Genomic DNA, 23,535 nt, shown 5'->3' on the forward strand with positions numbered 1-23,535 from the left:
TCCGTTCAACTTCCTTACAGCAAAGATATTTTACACAAGACTAAAGTTTAATCATCTCTATTGAAATTACTTTAATTTAAGCACTAGCAGTAGAACTGCTAAACCAGACAGGCTTTTTTTCTACAATTACTAATATTTCCCACCTCACCATCTGTATCACCAGTTTCTGCTGTCTCCAAAGTGAAACTTTCTGTGAGGATCTGCACATTCTCCCCTTAAGTTTTTTTTTTTTTTTTACAGAGCACAACATTTGCACAGAAAATGACATGTGGCAGTTTCAGGTCCTGTTTTGTCCTGCCACATTTTAAAATGAGACCCCTGATCTTTGAACCTACATTTTTAAACAGACACAATGCCCAAAAGCATCAGTACTATTCATCTTGATATGCATTCCAAGTTTTCAGCTAAATGCTCTTTGGAGCTATAATACTCTGTCAAACGTTTATCCTTGGTATTTTTTAAAGAAATAGGTTATGGATTACCATTATGTATTGTTTACGTTTTGGGGGTTTTCCTCTACCTCATTAACTCATAGGGCAGAGTTCAGCTCAATAGACACTTTAAAATTATTTATCTGGAATAGCCAAGCAATGGACTGATGAAGAATAGGGAAAATAACAGTTCAAAGAGAAACTACCAAACTGTACAATAAAAGTAGTAGTATAGTTTGACCTGTCTATATCACAGTTAAAAGAACAACAAAATAATCTAAAAATATATGACAGTAAAGAATATTACAAGTCAAACCTGCTTATCAGATTTTGTGATTCACAGGCACTACAAATTTCTTGTTAAATATTTTAGTTGTAACAAGCTGACATTCCTAATTTATTATTATTAACGTRCTTAAGATGTATGCCATCAGCAATTATATATGTGTATGTAAATCGTCTGCCTACTATGTCATTGCTGTTTATAGTAGAATTTCGAAACAGTGGTCCCAGAAAGAAAAAATAAACACAACCCAGAGCTTCATGCCCCCTTTTAGTGTTAGGTATTTTTTTGTTAGGTATTTTTATTAGCTTTTAGGATTGAAATGGGTTGCATTTTCCAGCTTGTAATTGAGCAAAATGCTTATATCCTGTGGAAATGTGACCAAATGGTAAATTTGATCAAGTTATTTAGAAAAATAAATGCTCAAACAATGGTTCATGATCAAAAACACGATCCAATTTCGGGACCTGAACGCTCCACACGCATGCGCATGGGCAATGTTTGCTTTCCTGCAGTTGCTGCTTCTTCTAGAGCTCACCGGCAATGATACAGCAAACACGGACGGACGCTGAAAGCTGCGCTGACATGGATTCACCCAGCAATTTCTACCATTACAAAGACGGATATTGCCCAGACTCCATGTTCTGCTAACTGGAAACGGTTTGTGTAGCCGACTCGGGATTATTTTTCTTTCCATTTTGACGAGACTAGTCGGCTCCCGGAGGAAGAGAATAGATGCGAAGGTTTTCCTGCGACACACGGCAGGCTAACAGACTCCACTCTCAAAGGACAACTAAAAATATGAAATATTATTAATTTGAATTTGCTTAATTGCCTCATGTATATCAGTTAAATGTTTGAATATAGGAGCTAAACGGAGATACAAAGTTCAGGAGGCGCTAATGGCTGCTAGCTAGCAACAGCTAGCTACAAGTCGTCGCTTTTTATTTTAGTTGCAGCATTTAAAGACTGGTTTTAATATAAAATGATGGATCGATGCGTGTTTTGACAAGAGGAAGCGCATATTCACCGTAGAGCTTATTTTTTTTGAACGTCTTCCTAAATTTGTATTTTATTGTAAAGGACGCAAATCATATGACTTGTCACTTAAGGCTGTTTAGTATMGCCTGACAACCCCTCTACTTCATTGGCCTCACTGCAAACATGCACCATCAGGACTACACCGGGGACCCCCCGGGGACTGCCACCCGCAAAGCCGCTTTCCATTACCGGAGAGGCAGCAGCAGCGCGTCCGGATCTCCCTCCTCTTCTGTCGGAGGTAACTTCTCTGAGGAGACCCCCAGCCCGGCGCAGGCTGGATCCTCTTCCCCTGCTCTCCAAGCGCTGGGAGCCCAGGTGAAGAAGAAGAGCGGCTTCCAGATAACCAGCGTCACCTCGGCCCAGATCAACGTCAGCGGGAACAACAGTCTGGCTGATGACACGGAGAGCTATGATGACATGGACGAGTCCCACACAGAGGACCTGTCCTCCTCTGAGATGCTAGATGTTTCCGCATCCAGGCCTGCAGACACGGGAGTCCCGGAGAGGAGCTCCTCAGATGAGACCTTGAACAGTCTCCATGGGGTGGACACTCCCGGACTGGTGTCCCCTAATGAACCTCTGCAGCTGCATCACGTGACTCAGGGGTCCTCCTTGGTGAATGGGTCTGTGAATCATCAATACTACCCCCAGCAGGCCCACCATCACCAGTCTGACCTAGCGTTACCAACTCTTCCCGTTGCGCCAGTAGCCAGCTCCAGTCCAGCTATGGTCCAGAGGCCGCTGGTGCATGAAAACCCTAAACCTGCTGGAGCTGCAGCTCCTGCTACTAATATCCAAAACATTGTGAAACCTTCTAATGTTTCTGCCGCTGGTTCTGACAACACTGCTGCAAGCGGGCAGGTGGCCCAGCCCAGCCACAGCCAGGCGGCCCCTGGCTCTCGCTTCAGGGTCGTGAAACTGGACACGAACTCGGAGCCCTTTCGCAAAGGAAGATGGACGTGCACAGAGTATTATGAAAAGGAGGTCGCTCACCCAGCGCCGCCTGAGGCAGTCAGAACCATAGATGTGGCCGTAGAGGCTGAGGCGGGAAATGCCGGGACGAGTCCAGCTGTTCCAGCCATGCTGCAGCCGTACCACCCTCCCACCCAGGACTTCACCAGTTCACAGGTGGTGACGCAGCCTACTGCCCAGAGCTACATTTCCCCCAAAGAGGTTGCCGGGATGACGTACATGCAGAAACCTGCAGCTGCGTCTCAGCCGCCTCCTGTAATACCCCAGCCACTACCCTATGCTGTGGATCCGCAACCCCATGGAGGGTACCCCACATCCCAGCTCCACACAGGAGTGATCGCACCCACTGGAGGGGTCAGACAGCCTGACTTCATCCAGCCAACCGCTCCCTTTCAGACACAAGTTCAGCCGCCTCTTCCACATGTGAATCCTGGGATCTCTGCTCCAGTTCCAGGAATCCCACTGCAGCATCCCGTCAGCATCACTCCAATTCCGGGTCAGGTTGCCACGCCGACCTCCGTGGCTTTTGCTTCTCTTCAACCTCAACCCCACCCTCTGCCAAAAACACAACTCCAGCACCCGGTGGCCCTCCAAGGCACCCCCTACAAGCCGCTGACCGCTCTGCAAGCCGACCTGCAGCCACTGCTCACCCTTGGGGCGAACCTCGTTCATGTTCCTGGAGGAGGAAGCATGGCCAAAAACACAGAGTTAGAGATTGCCCAGAAGCTCTTGATTCAGCACCAGGGTCTGCTGGGTCTGCCTAGGCTGGGGGCAGCCGAAGGAGCCGCCGAGGGCCACATGGGCATGTCAGTGGAAGCCAGAGCTTTCATGGCTGCTGCAGGCTTTAGGAGCCAGCATGCAGAGGGAGAGGATGACAGGTGAGGAAACTGTCTTGTTTTTAATCACATGTTGGGCTTACAAGTTGGTCATTTGCATGCAGTTCTCTGTTMAGGGTCAGTGTGCTGGCCTGGTCAGACCCCAGATCTGTCGCAGCTTTCTCTCAGAGCCATGGTTTGCGTCTCTTTCAGGTTCAAGCTGTTCCACCGCAGGGAAATAGTGAGTCTTTGTGTTTATTTCCAAGTATTCCTGCAGGCTCTTAAGGAGTTATGTAGGGTGAGGGAAATCTGTGAGAAGGCAGGGCCGCTCTAACCGGGTTGGTTCCCTGGAGAAAAGCTGTCGGAGACGCCACAAGTTGTTTCTCTGCTTGTAAACCTCCTGTGTCCGGTCGAACAGGAGATTCATGTCTGATCTTTGCACTCTTTAGCTTTGCAAAGATAAAGCGTGCAACTAAAGGCCTAAAGTTGATTGAATGTGCTGCAGAGAGAGAATGTTTGCATCTGGACAGGCGTTTGTCCCATGTTTGTGGACATGAATCAGCCTCTATCCTGCAGCAGACAGTCTGAGACTGACTGTCCGTTTTGTTTATGGCCATGTTGTCTTACTGTTGTTCAGTGCTTCAATTCCATCCTCTTTTTACAGAAACAATTCCACCCGTGCATGAACACAGTCCTGTATTTTCTCGTGTTGCGTCCACAAGCGTTAATATATTTTATTTGGATTTTTATATGAAAGAAATGAATACAAATTTGCTATGTATTTATGTTCTGCTTCCGGAAAACAAGCTCGGAACCAATTTTTGCTGAAATTGCAGCTGCAAGTCTTTTGGGATGTGTTTTATTAAAGCATTAAATGCAAAAAGGAGGTTGTCAAGTTACAAGGAAACTATATATTAAAGTAGTTTTATTGCTGTTAAAGAAAACCTTGTTCAGATTGAAAGATTTTATTTCCAGTTGCTGCTTAGCTTTCTTATTCTCTGACTTGCGATATCTACCAATATTCTCACATCACATTTCCTTAAAATCATACAAGCCCATTTTACAGACTAAATTTCAACTTCTTTTCTGTGAAAAGTTGTTCCAACTTTGCGAACAAACATGTCTGTTGGCTTCAAGTCTACAAAGTGTGCACTGATTGCAGTTTTCCAGCCTATCACCTGTCTTTAAAAAGCCTGACCAATTCCAATTTCAGCAAACACAATTTTCTCTATCTGAAAAGTGGATAATTGTAGTGACGAAGCCCCTTTTTGCTCCCACAGCAGAGCAAATGACATTTGCAGATCAGTTTTTCATGTATTGTCTCCAAAAATTAAGGAAATTGTAACTAATATATTGGTTCACACATGAATATCTTTTGTGACTAAGCCTGTCACGATAACAAATTTTGCTGGACGATTAATTGTCTAACAAATTATTGCGATAAACGATAATATTGTTTCAAGACCTTTTGACACTGATTTAATGGAAATGACTAATAATGCATGTGATTTCCTGATAGATACACTTTATTTTCAAAAGAACACATAACACTGGAACTGATAAACTAAATAAACAAAACAACCAGAAACAAAAATAAAATGGATTCTCAGACTCCATTAACAAAAAACGTACTTGAATAAAAACTAATCAACATAAAGCCAAAGTGGAAATAAATACTGCATTCAACCAAAAGAGTGCAGATTATGAAGTCTGTATACTATATTGCCCTTCAGTAATCATTAGATTTAAATAGAGAAGATGGGCACATCTGACTACCTAATGCAATAGTTCATACTATCATCCTATCATCATGTAATGTGTGGTGTGTTACGGTAGATCGTCGTGGCCGCTCCGATCTAAATCAGGGGTTTTCCCCGACTGGGAGCTTAACGCTGAATGCTACAGGTAGCCAATCAGCGCGGATTCTCCTCTGCGCTTTCTGGGGGGAAATTACGGAGGGGAATCCCAAACAGCTGAAACGGCGAAACCCGAAGTCCAGCGGACATTGGAAATGATATGTGGAAACAACATTAATATTTATTCAACATTTATTGCAAAAAATATAGAAATGACAAGGGGAGGAGTWGGAGCCAAATTGCTACCTCAGTTGATAAACCTGGTAAGTTTTCAGCTGTTCTTCGTTAACGTGACATAAATAGGTTATAATGATTTTCATTCAGTCAGGACTTTATGCTGACTCTAGCCACATGCATCACAGGTAGATTGTAGTAAAGCATTGATTATTGCATGATTTTAAAATTAGTTAACTGGACTTGTAGCCATTATTTTGTGCTCATGTGGCTGGACACCACACGGCACGACGAACCTGATCGAACCGTTGTACCTGGGATTTTTGTCGGCTAATGCGTGGTCTCTGGTTTAGAAAATGGGCCGACAACTTGTGTAGTGTGCGCTGGACATTAGACTAAGGAAATGAGGAAGGGAGGGTCAGTGGAGAGACCGGAGCTGAGCCTCTTTTCATTCAGCGTCATCAACAGAAAAAAAAAAAGGCAGGAAGAGACGATAAAGCCGATAATTAAAATGAGGTCGATATGTTTAATTTATCGTGCGATTAATTGATTTATCGTTTATCGCGACAGGCCTATTTGTGACTTTTGTTGTTATGCAGGTAGGTGAACCTCTTTCTCAGTCTAGTGCAGACTTTAGCGGCTTTCCCCTTTGTTTTTATTTCTGTTTCTCTTGCTATCAGCTTCCCTGTCTCTGCTGATGAAAAGCGATACGCTGCCAGCACTGTGTCACAGGATGGAGTATTCAGGGGGATGTGTCAGTTTTCTTCCACAAGTGGCATTTTGCATGAGATCAACAAGTTTAGCTCTGGTCTCAAGGCATTGTAAACTGATCCTTAAATATACAAAGACTTTTTAAATAGGCAAGCATATTTAAAATGAGTACAACTTCAAAAATTAAGTTATAAAATAACATAGATAACATAGCTTTACTAATAAATAATCTTGTTCCCCTGAGATTTAATCCATTTGTAAAATATCAATTAGTGATTTAATGATCAATGCAAGTGAGAGAAAATTATTAAATGGTGTTACTTGTGCTACATTTCAATAAAAAATGTGTTGCTACTTGTTTTAGTTTAACCATTAGTGGACTCACTTCTGCTACTGTGCTAATAACGAAGCAAATTTTTTATTTAGCACATTTCCTGAAAATGTTTAGCACACTTAGATTTCCTTAAACAGATTTTTCTGGGTAAAGTTTTAGTCATCAGCTGTTAAGAATTCTTCAACTAGTTACACAATTATATTCATGCTCTTATTTTGAAATGGAAGAAGACTGTTTAAGGAGCATTTCGGTTTCCCTTGTCTCCTCCACCCTACTTAATTTAAAAGAAGAAACGTACAGGAACAAAGTAAAACACAAATAATAGAGAACATGTAAACATAAATGCAATATCTAAGGTCATTATAGAACGTACATTTATAATGTCAAAATTAAAAATTGATTCTGGATGGTTGTTTTCTATCAAGGCAGTTGTATTTTTGATTAGCACTTTAACAATAGCTTGCGCTACACACTGTTGGTATAGTGCTTTAAAGTGAGCATAACTTATTTTTTTAGTTCGTGGCGCCCACCACCATAGATAACATTGGACAAATATACATTAAGTACATTGATCAATAATTATTTAAATATTTCAATATTGTACAGGATATCTAATTAAATAATAAAATATAAAGCTCGTTAATTTAATTAAAGATGGCAGTTTATTATTTCATGAGCAGCAATACAAGAAATATCAAATACAGTGTATTTGAGTTTCACAGGTTGCCACTGGACAGCTTTTCTACTCCTCCATGACCACATCACGGAACTGGTGGATTTTCGACACTTTACGCTTCTCCACCTTCCACTTAAGGATGCCCCAAAGATGTTCTGTTGGGTTTAGGTCTGGAGACATGCTTGGCCAGTCCATCTTTACCCTCAAGCCTCTTAATTAAAGCAGTGGTCATCTTAGAGGTGTGTTTGAGGTCATTATCATGCTGGAACACTGCCCTGTGATTCAGTTTCCGGAGGGAGGAGATCACGTTCTGCTTCAGTATTTCACGGTACAGATTGGAGTTCATGAAATGCAACTCCCCAACACCTGCTTCACTCTTACAGCCCCAGACCATGGCATTCCCACCACGATACTTGACTGTAGGTAGGGCTGTTGTAAACAATTATTTTAGTAATCGAGTAATCTATAGATTTTTCTTACGATTAATCGAGTAATCGGATAAAAACAATTATGAAATAAAATATTATTAAATATAAGCTGCTCTTACCCTGTAAGCATCAACCCTCAGCCGCCCGCCGTGTTCAGTCTCTCCGCTCACCTGTATAAATCCTCCTCAGCTTCTTCCCGCCGTTCAACCAGCAGCTCCGGAGCAGAAAGGCTGCCGAACTCCCGGCATCGCGCCGGTCATTTTAAGGATGTTTATTGGTCCCACAAAAAAACGATGAAAACCCGGAATTATCACCAACAACTCAGAGGCGGAAGTCAGAGCTCCGCTCAACGCAAATAATGTTCCGGCTGAAACACGGTGCGCTAAATGATACAACATAAATTAACGAAGCTTCGAGGCAGGTCAACTTTCCTCGAGGAATTTTAATAATCGAGGTACTCGAATCACTCGAGGACTCGTTTCAGCCCTAACTGTAGGCATCACACACTTATCTTTGTACTCCTCACCTGATAGCTGCCACACATGCTTGAGACCATTTGAACCAAAAACACTCATCTTGATCTCATCAGACCATAGGACCTGGTTCCAGTAATCCATGTCCTTTGTTGACATGTCTTCAGCAAAACTCAGACTTTCTTGTGTGCAGACTTCAGAAGAGGCTTCCTTCATGGCTGTCAAGCCATGCAGACCAAACTGATGTAGTGTGCGGCGTATGGTCTGAGCACTGACAGGCTGACCCTCCACCTCTTTAATCTCTACAGCAATGCTGACAGCACTCCTGCAGCTATCTTTCAAAGACAGCATTTGGATGTGACGCTGAGCACGTGCACTGAGCTTCTTTGGATGACCAATGCAAAATCTGTTCTGAGTGGACCTCTCTCTTTCAGAAAGCTGAATTATCTTGGCCACTGTGCTGCAGCTCAGTTTCAGTCCTCTTGTAGCCTTGGCTATCTTCTTTTAAGATCTCCAGAGAGTTCTTTGCCATTAGGTGCTATGTTGGAACTTTCATTGACAAGTATGAGAGGGTGTGAGAGCTGTACTAAAAATGTAACACACCTACTCCCTATGCACACCTTAGACCTAGTAACACTAACTAGTCACATGACTTTTTGGAGGGAAAATGACAAGCAGTACTCAATTTGGACATTTAGGGTGTAGTCTTTTAGGGGTGTGCTCACTTTTGTTTCTGGTGGTCTATATACAGACATTAATGGCTGTATATAGTTATTTTGAGGGAAGAATAAATTTACGCTGTGATATAAGCTACACACAGACTACTATTCATTATGTTAAAGTGTCATTTTGTCCTATGAAAAGATATATTTCAATATCTTCAGAAATGTGAGGGGTGTACTCACTTTAGTGATGCACTGTAATTATGATTTTCAACACAGTTTTAGGTTGAGGATTTCAACCATTTTACATTTGTGTATTTTTATATTTTATTGACGATACAAAATGTGTAATTTATTTAAATTAAATTTAAACTATCACATATAGATATTGATTGAAATTGCATAATAGCTTAATTAAAAAAAAATTTGATTTCTGACAGAGCAGTCCAGAAAAATCTCAGTATACAGAAATGTACTTTAATTATTGATTAATCTCAGTTATTCTATTTCCATCGACAAGAAATTGCAATGCAATTTATTTCTTTCAAATTCAAAATACCTGTACTTGATATGAGAATCAGAAATGCTTCTTAAAATAATTGTTTAAAAAATGACTGTAATCATTGTAGAATCATTGTACAAACCAGATTCCAAAAAAGTTGGGACACTAAACAAACTGTGAATAAAAACTGAATGCAATGATGTGGAGATGGCAAATGTCAATATTTTATTTGTAATAGAACATAGATGGCAGATCAAAAGTTTAATCTGAGTAAATGTAACATTTTAAAGGAAAAATATGTTGATTCAAAATTTCACAGTGTCTACAAATCCCAAAAAAGTTGGGACAAGTAGCAATAAGTGGCTGGAAAAAGGAAATTTGAACATATAACTAACAGATGGAAGACCAATTAATACTAATTAGGTCATTTGACAACATGATTGTGTATAAAAAGAGCTTCTTAAGAGTGTCAGTGTCTCTCTGAAGCCTATTCCACCATTGTTGCGCAGAAAGATAGTGCAGCAATACCAGAATGGTGTTACCCACAGTAAAATAGCAAAGACTTTTAAGTTAAGTTATCATCATCAACCGTGCATAACATCATCAAAAGATTCAAAGAATTTGGAACGATCGCTGTGCATAAAAGGGTCAAGGCCGTACAACTCTACTGGATGCTCGTGATCTCCGGGCCTTTAAACGTCACTGCCTCTCAAACAGGATTGCCACTGTCAAGGAAATAACAGCATTGGCTCAGGAATACTTCCAGAAAGCATTGTAAGTGAACACAATCCGTGCCATCCGCCGCTGCCAGCTGAAACTCTACAGTGCAAAGAGGAAGCCATTTCTAAGCAAGCTCCACAAACTCAGCCGTTTGCACTGGTCCAGGAGTCAATTAGAAGCCTGCATTACTGACGGTATGGGGTTGCATGAGTGCTTGTGGCCTGGGCAGCTTGCATGTCTGGAAAGGCACCATTAATGCAGAGAACTATGTTCAAGTTCTAGAACAACATATGTTCCCATCTAGACATCTCTTTCAGGGAAGACCCTGCATTTTTCAACAAGATAATACCAGACCACATTCTGCAGCAATCACAACATCATGGCTACGTAGGAGAAGGATCCGGGTACTGAAATGTCCAGCCTGCAGTCCAGATCTTTCACCTATAGAGAACATTTGGCGCATCATAAAGAGGAAGGTGCGACAAAGCAGGCCCAAGACGATTGAACAGTTAGAGGCATGTATTAGACATGAATGGGAGAGCATTCCTATTTCTAAACTTGAGAAACTGGTCTCCTGTGTCCCAGACGTCTGTTGAGTGTTGTAAGAAGAAGGGGAGATGCCACAGTGGTAAAAATGGCCTTGTCCCAACTTTTTGGGGATTTGTTGACGTCATGAAATTTTTTCCCTTAACCTGTTGTCCTCATTTTCTGTGTATAGGGAAAACACATACAAATCTGGGTCATTTTGACCTGAGGACAACAGGAGGGTTAAAATGATACATTCTCTCAGTTTAAACTTTGATCTGTGATTTGTGTTCTATTGTGAATAAAATAATAGATGCTGGCACCTCCACATCATTGCATTCAGTTTTTATTCACATTATGTTTAGTGTCCCAGCTTTTTTGGAATCCAGTTTGTAGGTTGTAGAATTATTTTTCAAGTGTTGAAAAGTGACTACAAACTTGTATTAATGTTGTGATGGTATGTAGTGGTATTATTAAGTGCTTTCAGTTGGCTGTTGTGCTTCCCTGAGCAGAAAAGCAGCGGTATCTTTTCATGTTTGGGTGTTACTCCATGGTGGGGTTTTTTTGTGCACAAGAACGGTTTGGGTCACATCAAAAGTGCGGCTTGCAAAGAAGAAATCTCATCGGTTCTTCGGACAGCATGCTTTGTAGAAACTAGTTGGAAACCTAAATCAAAAGGCAGCATTGTGCAGTTCTTCAGCTAACGCCTTTAATTGGCAGTTACCAGCATAAACTTCCATCTTGGCTTGCAATGTTTCCAGGATTATTTTAACAATGGGGTGGTTTGTTAGAAAATCAGCAGTACCACAACTTCATTGTTGGGTGTATTGCGATTTATGGGTCTTATTTACACATATGACTTCATGCTTTTGGAGCTGTAAAAGCTGCAGCTTCGGTTTACTGTTATTTTATGCCAAAAAACTCTCATTAAAGCAGCATTTCTTCCAAAGTTTGCATGTTTTTGCTTTTTCTTTAATGAGGAATGTTGAAGTCGTTAGGAATCTGGATCCAAAGATGTTTGACTCTCCACATTGTGCCTTCAGATTGTTAGCTGCTAGTCAGATTTGGCTATCGTTAAATAACATTAAATCTCTTTCATACACACGGCTTATTCTTAAGATGATGATTTATTATAAACAGACAATGGTCCTGAGGTTGTGTGGTTACTGACTCATGATTTACGCATTGCTAGCACAGACATGCCTGAATTTTTTTATTTAATCTTTAGTTTCTTGCTTGACTTGCAGATCTGATAGCTGATTTAAAAAATATGTGGTTCTCTTCATAAGCCAAGAGTTTAGCGTCTTAAGTTGGTAATACCAACACTAAAGAGGCGAACACTTCGTGAATCCATTTTTTATTGCCTCTCATGTTCTTGTCGTCTCACAGCAATGGGTCAGGTTGTTGAGTAATCGCAAACAGATTTGATACATTTATTCTGCCTGACACAAACTCTACGACCTCTCCAGCTGTCATAGTTTTGTTTTCCCACTAGATGGCAGCAGGAGCTCATGAATCTTCTGCTTTGAAATCACTGACCTTAAACAAGCCCTGTGGCAAAGTAGAAATGTCCTCTGTACGCAATCTGTGAATGACAAAGCAGCAAGGGAATGAAACGTCCTCCATGAGGAAGACGAAGTCGCTGCTTACAGTGGACTGTGGGACATTGATTCTCCCACCTATTAAAGATTAGACAAAATTGGTGCATGGCGTTCTGATCTTTCATTACTGCAGTTTAACTTCCTCCAATTAAAACTGTGTGCTTTGCTCTTCCAGCCACAACCCAATCTCTGCAGCTTCTGGCAGCAAAGGACGCTTTGAGCAAAGCTGACAGCCAAGAGATGCTTATTCTTGCAGTTTCACAGTTGTGTGTCTGGAGTTTAATCTCCAAACAAACCAAAAAATTGGGCACTGTATTTATCTGTATGGACCAGATTTGCTGCATTAGTGAGTCCAATGCAGCTTAAAGTTTTTTTTTCATTTAATTAATTAATTTAATATATTTTGAGAAATTAATTTTCCTCTTTATTCATTTTTTAGCAGATATGAGGAATTCTGATGTTTTATGCGGCAGCAAAACACCACAGGATTTTTTTGACGCTCTCCTGTATAACATCCAAATAATTCTCATTGAAATTGCTTTTTGAGAATTGAAATATTCTTGTTATATAATGAAAGTAAGCTGAGTGATTATCACAAAGTATCTAGATCTTAAATTGAAATCAAAAGGGTTTTTCAAAACACTGTACAAAAACACCCCCCAAAAACTGTGAAAGCCAAGTTTTTATTGTTTTGTTGCTGTAATTTCCAAACTGGTAAAATACTCATCAGTTGTTTTACTGAGGAGGCTCTATGGCTTTAATGAGGAATGTTGTAGAAACTTTACTACTTTGCTCCTGTGACCCATAGTGTGAATCACATGTGTGAGTTTTGGACTTACACCTTCAACAGGCCAAATTAAGCAAAGCTGTGCCTTTATTTATCAAATACTGCAATGATTAGGGACAACACCCTCCTGTGAACACCTAGTATCCTCAAATATTTGAGATTAGAGATAAAAATATTTCAGTGACTAGTGATTAGATTTTGATTAATTTTAAGGTTATGATTTGATTCAGAAACCATTTTTTCTATTGAAACAATCTAAAAGTGCAACTTAAACACATTTAAAAATATTTTTATAGCATTTTGAATCAATTCAGAATTTCCTGGATTAAACATTGATTCCCTAAAAATCTGGGGTTTTTTTCGCCACCTCTACTTAAGCTCCCCTGTAAAAATTCTTCTAGTTGCCTATTTGCCTACTTTTTTTTTCTGGCGAGTATATCCAAAATATTTGAAAGAAGCCACAGCTTGAGAAGCAGCCAAGTAAATGGCATCAGTGCCATTTATTTTTGATTTGTTGTAACCTCTAAGAGCATAGATAAGGAAACTGTAGATGTTAGTTTTGCGGTAGTGCTAAGACAGTTTCCACTGATGTATATTTTGTGTTTGAACTATTACAATAGGCAGTTATGGGTGTTAAGAGGATGTCTAAAGTATCAGAGTAACAGAATTTAGCTTTTCTTGGGCATCTGTGATTTTGAATAGGGTCCACCAAATATACCTTAAAATGCACAATGGAAACAGTCTTAGTTAGCACTACGTACCGGTAGTGCTAACTAAGACTCAGTGCCAAGGAAAAGAAAAGCCAGCCAATTGCACATCAAGTTGCATTGCATCAAGGTATTTCAGATTCCCAAGCTGCACTTTTTTTTGTTTTTTGCATTTCAAATATTTTAAATATTCTAAATTTTAGTTTCCAGTCCATAACTTTCCAAGAAAAGCTGCATGTCTCTTTTGCAAGCAATCTAAATCAACATGATCGGATGGATAGGGCCACTGCGCCATTTTTGAACTTTTATTAGTCTTTAAACTTGCAGAAGCCACATAATGGAAAATTTTCCAGTTGTGAAACCGTAGCTTCTTAAGGCTGTTGTTTAAAAGGCTGTTGTACAGTTTGCCCTGCCAGGAATAAAGTGGATATCTGGAAAAGTAACTGAAGCTGGATGTGAGAGTCAGATCACCACATGAAACGGCATGCTGCAGAGAGCCTCAAGCAAAGTTTCTCCACCTCTGCTGTGAACATGCTCACTGTTTAGACTGGCAGCTTTTCTAGCTCCGTTTTTATTGAAACCCCCTGAAAGCTGCATGTGACTGCAAGTGACGTCTCGTGTTATCAGGCTGTTTTGTAATACTTGCTTGTAAAATATTCATATAAAAGCATGAGCAAATTTAGGCTCTAATGTTTTTAAATGTCAAGTATAAATTGGATTTGAAGGTTAGCTGGTTATTCTGTGGGGTTTAGTTCCATCTGTTTCTCCACGCGGTATGAGATTCTGGAAGATCTGTATGAAAGCTGGAAGGTAATACCTGATCTGTCAGGAAAGTGAGGTAGGTTTAATATTTGGAGCTGCGTTGATCTGCGTCTTCTCCTTTCATGGTTCATATGGTCCAGAAGCTGGTTATGTAAGGCATTGCGAGCATGTTGGAGTGTTTTACTCGCGCTCCAAAGAGCTTCAGTCCTCAAGGTCTGTGATGATATGAGATCTGGCCGAGTTTTAGGGCGTTCCTTCCTCTTTGTTTTATCTGTGTCTGAGCAAAAATCAAGGGGAATTATTCTCAACCACAGGCAGGTATAAAGCTATTTAACCCGGCGTCGGCTCTCTGCCTCTCTCTGGAACCAGAGCCTGAAAATAGTCAAATAATTACACCTCTGGAAACATGGAATTTTGAATCTTCTACTCCCCAAATTCAGACAGTAAAAACATCCTGTGTGTGTAATCGCCGTTGATTCCCTGCCAAAGTTAGAGGCCTAAACCGGATTATTCCGGCCTACATACGCACACATTAAATGATGCAAAAAGCACACAAACAGGATGCACAGGCCCATGCAGACATGCACAAGCCCGTGTCTCCTGACTGCTAAAGAAGAAGTGATGTGGAGGGAAACCAGCGTATCGCATCACAGCGTGCAAACTGATGGAAAGAAAAAAATGGATGTGAGCAAAATGAAACACGGAATATGCATTAGGGGAAAAAAACAGTCTTTGAGGTTTTCTGTAAACATTGGCGCCTAGGGTTAGGGTTAGCGCAGTAGAGGGCGCTATTGCGCCCTCTACTGCGCATGCGGGACACTTTCAGGTCGTTTGCCCGTTTACACTGCAGGACACATACAGGTCGTATTTACTGGCAGTGTGAACGGCCCCGGCAAAAAAGTCGGCATTGCCAAAAAATCGGAATTGAGTCACTTCAAGCTGCAGTGTGAACGCACCCTAGGTCAGTTCACAAATTTGACAAAATGTCTCCAACATAACAGTGAATTCATATTTGATGGAAGAACCAAAACAGAAATTGAAGTTGTTGTGAAATAACCGGTACTCACCGAAGTCTAGCCTGCGTGACGGCTGACATCTCTGTTTATACAACAGCTTCTGATGTTTGCTTCCTCTAATTTATTTTCTAAACACTGCTATTATACCAAAACTGACTAACTTTGGGCCTTCGAATCATGGCCACTCAAGGAGAGAATAGATTTTGGTTGGTAGTCATAAATTGGCTTTAAATTGTTTTTAAATTTAAAGTCAATTTTAAATGATTGGCTCTGGTTGGTTTTTTTCTTCCTATGCAAGAAATGTCCAGGAATAATGTTGCTATTAAAGTTTATGCTAGGAAACCAAGGTTTTTGTCTTTTAAAATGTAAAAATGTTAACTTCATGATTTTGTTTACCCAAACTCCCCCCAAAAAAACTCCTAAAATTGTGGAAAATCATCTGTTTGCCACCATTTGTTCTCTTACAGAGTCCAGTTTTCTTATGCAATATGCTGTAATAATTTGCTCATGTAACATATGGGTCACTGCCCGAACAAGTGTGCCACATGTGAAGTTATGACGCATAGCGTTGCGTCATCATTGACCAAACCATCTCTGTTCAGCGATTGGCTGAAGACAAACAGAGTGAAGGCTTCCCCTCTTTTTTTACCTTAATGAGCATGTGCAAACTGACCCCAGACTTGAGTACAATGTGTACAGACATGTTGGTTTCAGCAAGGTTGACTAAATACGACCTGTCAGTAACATTCAATATGAACACTTGGAGCCCTTGTTGTGGGTGTTTACAGTGAAGAAAAGAATACGTGACCTTCACTTAATGAGGTTAATTGTCAACACTGGCTGCCAACACTGTTAGTTGTTGGGCGCCTCTCACTTGCCACCATTTTGTTGCACCCTGAGTTAGGTCGCCATCTTTGGATGCCGCTCAGCTGACCGACAGCAGGAGGACCTACGGACCTCCTGCTGGGGAATCTATGAATCTATTGGAGGTCTTTAGTGTGTGGAGGATGCTGGGAACATTAAAGTTTGTTTCCTGCTGCTAATGTAGGTGGAGGCGTTATTCTGAGGCAGCCAGCGGACTTATGGGTGACGTAGTCAACAGTGGAACATCCTATTGGATGGATCCGTCTAATCTTTGCTGACAGTTTATGTAACAGCAGAAAGAAAGCTGACATCACTGCCTAGGTCTCCTCTCTGCTCACCCAATCATCTTACAGTCTATGTCCAGACTCACACAAACATGAGCTCCCCCTGTACACACACGCACTTACTTCTCCTCCTCCCTTCCTCATCCATCCTGGGTTCTATTGTTGCTCAGGCTCCCCAATGTGAAGCTCCTTCAGCTTTCAGGGGGAGCCAGGGTCGAGGGGCAGAAGGGGGCAGAGGTGGTCTGTTTTGGTGGTGTGTAGGTGTTGGTCGGCGGGGGTGCTTAGGTCCTGCATTGTGATTTTGTAAGCATCAATGAGAGAGAAGGGGCCGACTGTGGCAGCAGGAGCAGCAGCACGGGGCCAGGACGCCCGGGCCCTTAAGCTGCTCTTCTGGGAGCTTGAGAAGCATCTGAAGAGGTAACCATGGCTGTTTTCATTACGCCGCTGGAATCTAAGCAGAAACATTTGGATTAAAGTTCCCTGCAGCCATTTGATGACAAGAGATACACATCCATTCGCTCTGCATGATCCAGCCCTTGAGGGCTGCCTTCCAGCACACTCTGTTCTTGTTTCTGCACATGTTCCACATGTTTTCTTTGAGTGTGTGAAAATATGCGATTGAAATGATTTTTCTGTAGGTTCAGTTGCAGCAGTTAATCACTACTGTCAAAGATAAGAATTGAGTTCTGCAAATGATTCATTTATCTCTAAGCACACTCTCCAAAATCCCAGACTTCATGTGGATGTTAACATGAACCGCATATTCCTACATATTCTTTTTAATCCATATTTTATCTCCGTCCACAGCAGAATAAAATATAACTGCTTCTTTTAGAGGAATGCAGCAGACATTTTTAGTTCCTTTGGACATCGCAAACACTCCGGAGGTTAGCTAAATAAATATATCTCACCAGGAAACATCAAATAATTCCTTTTTATTTTCAAACAATCTCTATGGAAGTGCAGTATTCACTTCTTTAGAATTTGTCATATTAAAACCACATATGACTTTTATTGGAATTTTTAAGAAAACCACATGATTATTCCACCAAAAATTGATTTTCACCAAAAGTTTTCCAGAGTTAAAACATTAGTATTGTTGTTTCTAAATGAATGTAAACTTGTTTTCTTTGCATTATTTGAGGTCTGAAAGCACTGCATCTTTTTCATTATTTTGACCATTTCTCATTTTCTACAAATAACAAATTTTTGCTTAGAATATCAGAGACATGTTGTCAGTAGTTAATAGAATAAAAGAACAGTGTTCATTTTACTCAGAGACATACTTATAAAGAGTAAAATCAAAGAACTGTTAATTTTGCAGTGGTCTCTTAATTTTTTTCAGAGTTGTATAGTGACTGTTGTTAACTGATGTTACTCGTCAGTCAGTCCTCTCTCACTGCAGAGCAAAAGGAGACGGTGGCTTATAAAGCAGATAAGATCGGTTTCTCGTGTAAGTATTGGCCGATTGCCCATAATTAAGGAAATCAAGTTGATATGCTGTTTTCTCTGTTCTGCAAGTTATTGTATTTTGAAGTAACAGTAAAACAAGAAGGATTTTAATATGTCACTATTTTCTTCCACTTCACGATCGTGGCTTCTCAGTGTGTTCTATAATACAAAGTCCTCCTAAAAAAACACATTGAGGTTTATGAAAAGTAATGCCCTATAGCTTTAGACTGATTTTATGAAACTCATAAATGTGCACAGCATGCAAAGACCAAGGAGTATGAATGTATGCTTGGGAAGTAGCCCTTCTTTATCTGGCTGGTTTTTGTAGTTGTGTTGTGGTAGAGTAAACAACAGACAGTCTTCAAAGGTTTGGCCTCTACCTGAATGGTCACGGACAGATTTTACTCAATAAGGTGCTTAAATCAGGAGCAGGTGGTTGAAGTGAGCTCAGATGTGAATCAAGGTTTACAAAATGCATGAATGACCAGTTGCTAGATGCCCACTCTGACTGAATGTTGACATGTGTTTGTGGTGAGGGGTGAAAAAAGGTGCAGGACGGTTTCAGTTTGACTGTTTATTTCAACTCCAGCTGCGCACACAAAATGTGCTTCCTCTCCTTTGTGTGCTGTTTGACTAGTTTCCATAGGAACGCCTACAATCCACACCTTAATGTGGTCAACCTGTCGACTCTTAACTCTGAGACGTTCATCTGAGATGTCTACTGTTTTAAATATCTTCAAATTATAAATATTTTGAGACTTTGGTCCACTAAGCAGCAGTCCAGTTCTGGTTCTCAGTCCATGTGTGGGATTCCATCCACTCATTGAGAAACTCTCCCACCTCCTTAAAGGGATTTAGGTTGACAAGCCTCCGAAAGCTGCAGTTATCTCTTTTACTGATGCATTGTTTCCTTCCACACTTTTTCTTTCCACTCAACTTTTTTCTCAAATTCTAATATTTACCCGAATATATACTATATACTATATTCTTCTGCCAATACTCGAGACCCCACTTATAAATGTTCATAACTGCCTATTTTAATAGTTCAAACAATATATCTGAATTTGCACTGTGGAAACCATCTTTACTCTTACAGAACCTAGCTTCTGGTTTCCTTATCTCTGCTCTAAGGGGTATAGCAAATCAAAAATACATTTGCTCCAGGATTGGCTGCTTTGCAAATGCCAGCTGATAGTGTCATGTAGCTTTTCTTCCATGTATTTCACCTTAAAAAGATGGATTTTAGATATGATCAGAAAAATCTGAATACTGAATCACAAATGGGTAATAGGAACATTTTTCAGTATTTTTCCTGCTAGTGTCATATTGAAACCCTGAGCACTATACAGAAATCTGCCTTGATATTATGTCATTTGATTTATTCTTTTAAAAGAGAATTTAGAGTCTGTTTAAGGGAGTCCAGAAGACAAAAATATATAGAAACTGTTAAATAGAGGAAAGTCTATTTAATCCCAGCTCTTTGTTGTTAAAACTTACTGCCAGCAGGGGGGGGTATCGCTACACCTGCGAACGTTATAGTGCTGAACAAACTTTTTTGTATTTGGGACTAAGACATGACTGAGAAGAGCAAAGCGGGTGCATCGACATGAAGGAGACATCATGTGTCCAGTTTTTGTTTTAGTGATTCAGCAGCTTGTTTTTCTCGATAAAGCAGGTGTAGAGATTATTACAATGAGCAACTACTTCCACAGTCCGACACGTGGGAGTGTCTGTGTTGCATATATATTATGTTAATGAGCTCCCCATCTCAGCCAATGACGAAGCTGCATGCGCTGTTTTGCCCGGAGAGGGAGCCGAGCTACGAGCAGCAGCAACCCGTCGCTTGAGTCTTTTGTGTACTCTGTCCCGGCTGCAGCTTAGCCAGCCACCCTGGAGGTGTGACGCTGGGGGGCTGAAATAAGAAATAATGCGCTTTTTTTCTACTTTTCTACCGCTGGTCTCCCGGTTCTTCCAGCCGCCCTGCCACCTCAGGGACTTTTAAATGGGTGGGATAGCATGAATTCCCAATGCTACACGGTGGCGATGGACCTTGGTGTTTGTCAGCTGAGGAATTTCTCTATCTCGTTTCTGTCCTCTGTGCTTGGAAAAGAAAGTGCTACAGTCACAGTTGATAATAGGTAACGTCTGCCATATTGACTATGCTGCATTAATATACTTGTTATGGATCAAATTTCTGAAATGAATGACTTCTTTTTACCCAACCTCACTGAAATAAACAGGCTTCAACATTCACTCATAGAAAGATTTTATTTTAAAAAGTAGCAGCCAATCAGGACTCTGCTTGCTAAGATCATTCTCATTTCTTCCCGCAGTGCTCAGCCTTTGTTACATCATTGTCTTTTGCTCTCTGTTTCTCTCGCAGCTCTTCAGGTGCAAGTGTGGTGGCCATCGACAACAAGATCGAGCAGGCGATGGTAAGCTGGTCGCTCTGTCTGCACGAGTGTTATGTAACCCCTTCAGTGATGCAGAGATGCTGCCACTGGATTCTGTCTTGGTTCAGTGTGCTGGTTTTCTTTTGGGGGGCTTCTGTGCTTTTAATTTCTTCAGCTTGTTTCTGCACCTGCTTGTTTGGACTTTTCCTGGTTTGGAGCTCAGTGTGGGCCAGGCTGGAGGCTCCCTCCTGTTTCTCACGCACAGCCCTGCTCTCCTCCAGTGTTGCCAGGCAAGCCGCAGCCTCCCCTCCATGCTGTATAAATAACTCGGCAGCCAGTTGGCTCCTCCCATCCCGATGAAGGAACATTTTGTTCTGTAGCTGAGGAGGAGACGGGAGGGGTGGGGTCCACAGAGGAGGGGATGCTGAGATTATCCAGCAAATCCTGCTGGTTATTGTCATCATGACAATAACCAGGAATGCTGTTTTTGTTTTGTTTTAATTTTCCTAAAACACATTAATGTCATAGTTAGTTCTGTGATCTGCAGGAACTAAATAAGGTCAATTATGATCAAATGATGCAAGCAGCTGGTAAATCTCATTTATTTTGATTTTAAAACTTAACATATTATTCATACCGCTTGTACTTCTTCACATTTTTATCCCATTTGAACTACAAGGGACAGAATTGTCAAGTAGAAGAAAAACATCCTGATTTTCAAATTTTTTTAACCAAGTAGATTTCTGAAAATTGCAGTGTGCGTGTGTATTAAAGTTGTAGTTGGAGGAAAAAAAATCAGATTCTTAAAGAATCAGGACTTTAACCCCTTAGAGGTCATCTCCAAAATATTTACATGTCATCTAATGGGTCACTGCTGTCCTCATGGCAGTTAAGGGGTTTTGACCAGACCACTCTAACCTATGAATATGCTTACTGATCTAAGCCAGAAATTTTCTACATCGGGATGGTGAGATTTCTGATTAATAATGAAATATTTAGGCATGCATTGATAAATCAAACCCAATTTCCTTAATTTTGGGAGATCAGGGATCAGCCGATACTTTCATGTGAATCCATCTATGATATCTACCTCTGCAAATGCCTAAAAATTAAAATGTCATCCATTTGTCTGCTGTGAGAGGTGTGACCAAAAGAACGGCCCACCAAGTCATGTCTGCATGTTTGCAGTTAGCAATAGTCAACCCGCTGTTGCCAATTTAGTAACTTCCTTTCTATATTTGGCAAAATCTCACAGACAAAAATCAGTGTAGGCCAAAATCAGAATTGGCAGTTCAGGATTTTTAAAGACTGGCCAGAAACTGCAATTGGTGCACCCTGAGAAATCCTTTTATAAAATTAAATGTTACGTTTTTAAATACACATTAACTCCATCCAACTTATAGCAAATGGCTAAAATGAGGCATAAAATATTTCAATCAGAAATACCACAAGAGAGATTCTGTTATGTTAAAAGTTCAGCATTTTATGTAGAATAATACAAATTGTTCATGGCAGGGGCTTTTATGTGAAATTATGAGGCTGTATTATTTGTATGAAATGCTGAGTAATAAAGCATAGTTTATGTAAAAGGGTCTGATTTCTGAGCCACACCTGGATGCCACTTTGTGTTTATTTCATAAACTCCTGTTACAGTTTCTGACTGAAGCATGTTTGCATCTCTGTCAGGACTTGGTGAAGAGCCACTTGATGTATGCTGTCCGCGAGGAGGTGGAGGTGCTGAAGGAGCAGATCAAAGAGCTGATGGAGCGCAACACGCAGCTGGAGCAGGAGAACAACCTGCTGAAGACGCTGGCCAGTCCCGAGCAGATGGCTCAGTTCCAGGCCCAGGTCCAGACAGGCGGATCCCCAACCAGTGCTGCCCAGGCTCTGCCCCCATCTGGACCCACGCAGGTCCTCCCCTCCACACAGAACTCCAGCACATCAGGATAACACAGAAGACCCACACAGGAAAGAACCCCACCACCCCCACCTCTCACAGGATGAAGGACAGGGGTGACGGAAGACAGAAGCTGAGGAGGAGAAGGAGGAAAGCTGACTTACTGTGAACGGACATTAGCATTAAAAGACTGACCCTGAGGTCATTTGGAGGCTTCACCTGAAAACTCTTTTGTTGCACATTTAATTTAACTGAAAAACTCTAGAGTTGCACCAGAGTGACTGTGTCTGTGTGTGTGTGTCCTCTTCGTCTTTTACTGCCTGCTTCAGACAATCGTCTTTGTTGTCCCGGTGATAAACGAGGGGAGAACACAGCGTGCCATTGTGGATGTGAACATCAGCCACCCAACCTGAACCATCTATGCTTCACTCAACCTGGAGGACTGCTAATGGAGGAACATGGAATCAGGACGCTTTTATTTTAACATGGACAGATTATAAAGATGTGGTTTTTCTTTGTGTTTTTTGCTCTTGTTGATGTAATCAATGTTATAACAAATAACCGAAAAGGTGAATAAATAGGACAAGACTGTTTGTAGGTAACTTTGTACAGACTAAATATTTCCAGTTCAACTCTGCCAAGTGCCTGGTTTCTAACCATAGATACATATATAGAGGCTTTTCTATGTTTCATGTTTGTGTATATATATATATCTATGGTTTCACCAGGTTTTAAACTACCTGTGATGTCTGAACTCAGGGTGGGAATAGAAGAGGATTTTTTCTTTTTTTTTTTTTTTTTACCTCCACACTAAGATGCTGTCTCTCCTGTAGTGACACGTGAACTCTCCTCTCTGCTGTTGCATCAAACTCACTTGCTCAAATGATCTGGACTCTTCACCATTTGATTTGGGGACATGTGTAGTTGTTTTTTTTTTCTACTTTAATAATTTTTTTCCCGTCTTTTCGTACAGCCAAGTGTGTAAAGTTGCTCATAGTGCGACTGGAGCGGTGAACACAATAATGTGACACTAGTCATGAGGAAAGAAAAAAATGCGTTGGCAGAATTATGTCCATGTGTTGTGCATGTTCCTTCAAGCCCATCACAAATGTGACATTTCAATTGCACTAGACAGTTGCACCTCAAATTAAAAAAGTATAAAAAATGGA

General features: G+C 40.9%; 1 protein-coding gene across 4 annotated transcripts; it reads left to right on the plus strand.

The window, feature by feature from the left end:
- Positions 1–1,223: 1,223 nt before the first annotated feature.
- On the plus strand, positions 1,224–23,535 carry LOC103477739 (TSC22 domain family protein 1). Of its 4 annotated transcripts, none has more exons than XM_008431034.2 (3): positions 1,224–3,605; positions 20,460–20,511; positions 22,156–23,535. In XM_008431034.2, the coding sequence occupies exons 1-3, from the start codon at positions 1,879–1,881 to the stop codon at positions 22,417–22,419; spliced, it is 2,043 nt and encodes a 680-aa protein (XP_008429256.1). In that variant the 5' UTR covers positions 1,224–1,878; the 3' UTR covers positions 22,420–23,535. The 4 variants fall into 4 exon arrangements, with proteins under 4 accessions (XP_008429256.1, XP_017158477.1, XP_017158475.1 ...); XM_017302988.1 differs by lacking the exon at positions 1,224–3,605 and adding an exon at positions 16,773–17,041; XM_017302986.1 differs by lacking the exon at positions 1,224–3,605 and adding an exon at positions 19,098–20,214.

The sequence above is a fragment of the Poecilia reticulata genome, linkage group LG2 (genome assembly GCF_000633615.1).
Source record: "Poecilia reticulata strain Guanapo linkage group LG2, Guppy_female_1.0+MT, whole genome shotgun sequence".
Lineage (NCBI taxonomy): Eukaryota > Metazoa > Chordata > Actinopteri > Cyprinodontiformes > Poeciliidae > Poecilia > Poecilia reticulata.

What these genes read in the sequence shown, in the direction of transcription:
- LOC103477739 (XM_008431034.2), top strand. Translation starts at nt 1,879, where the DNA reads ATGCACCATCAGGACTACACCGGGGACCCCCCGGGGACTGCCACCCGC. An exon ending in GCAGAGGGAGAGGATGACAG is followed by an intron (nt 3,606 to 20,459) that starts GTGAGGAAACTG and finishes TTTCTCTCGCAG; the next exon opens with CTCTTCAGGTGCAAGTGTGG. An exon ending in ACAAGATCGAGCAGGCGATG is followed by an intron (nt 20,512 to 22,155) that starts GTAAGCTGGTCG and finishes CATCTCTGTCAG; the next exon opens with GACTTGGTGAAGAGCCACTT.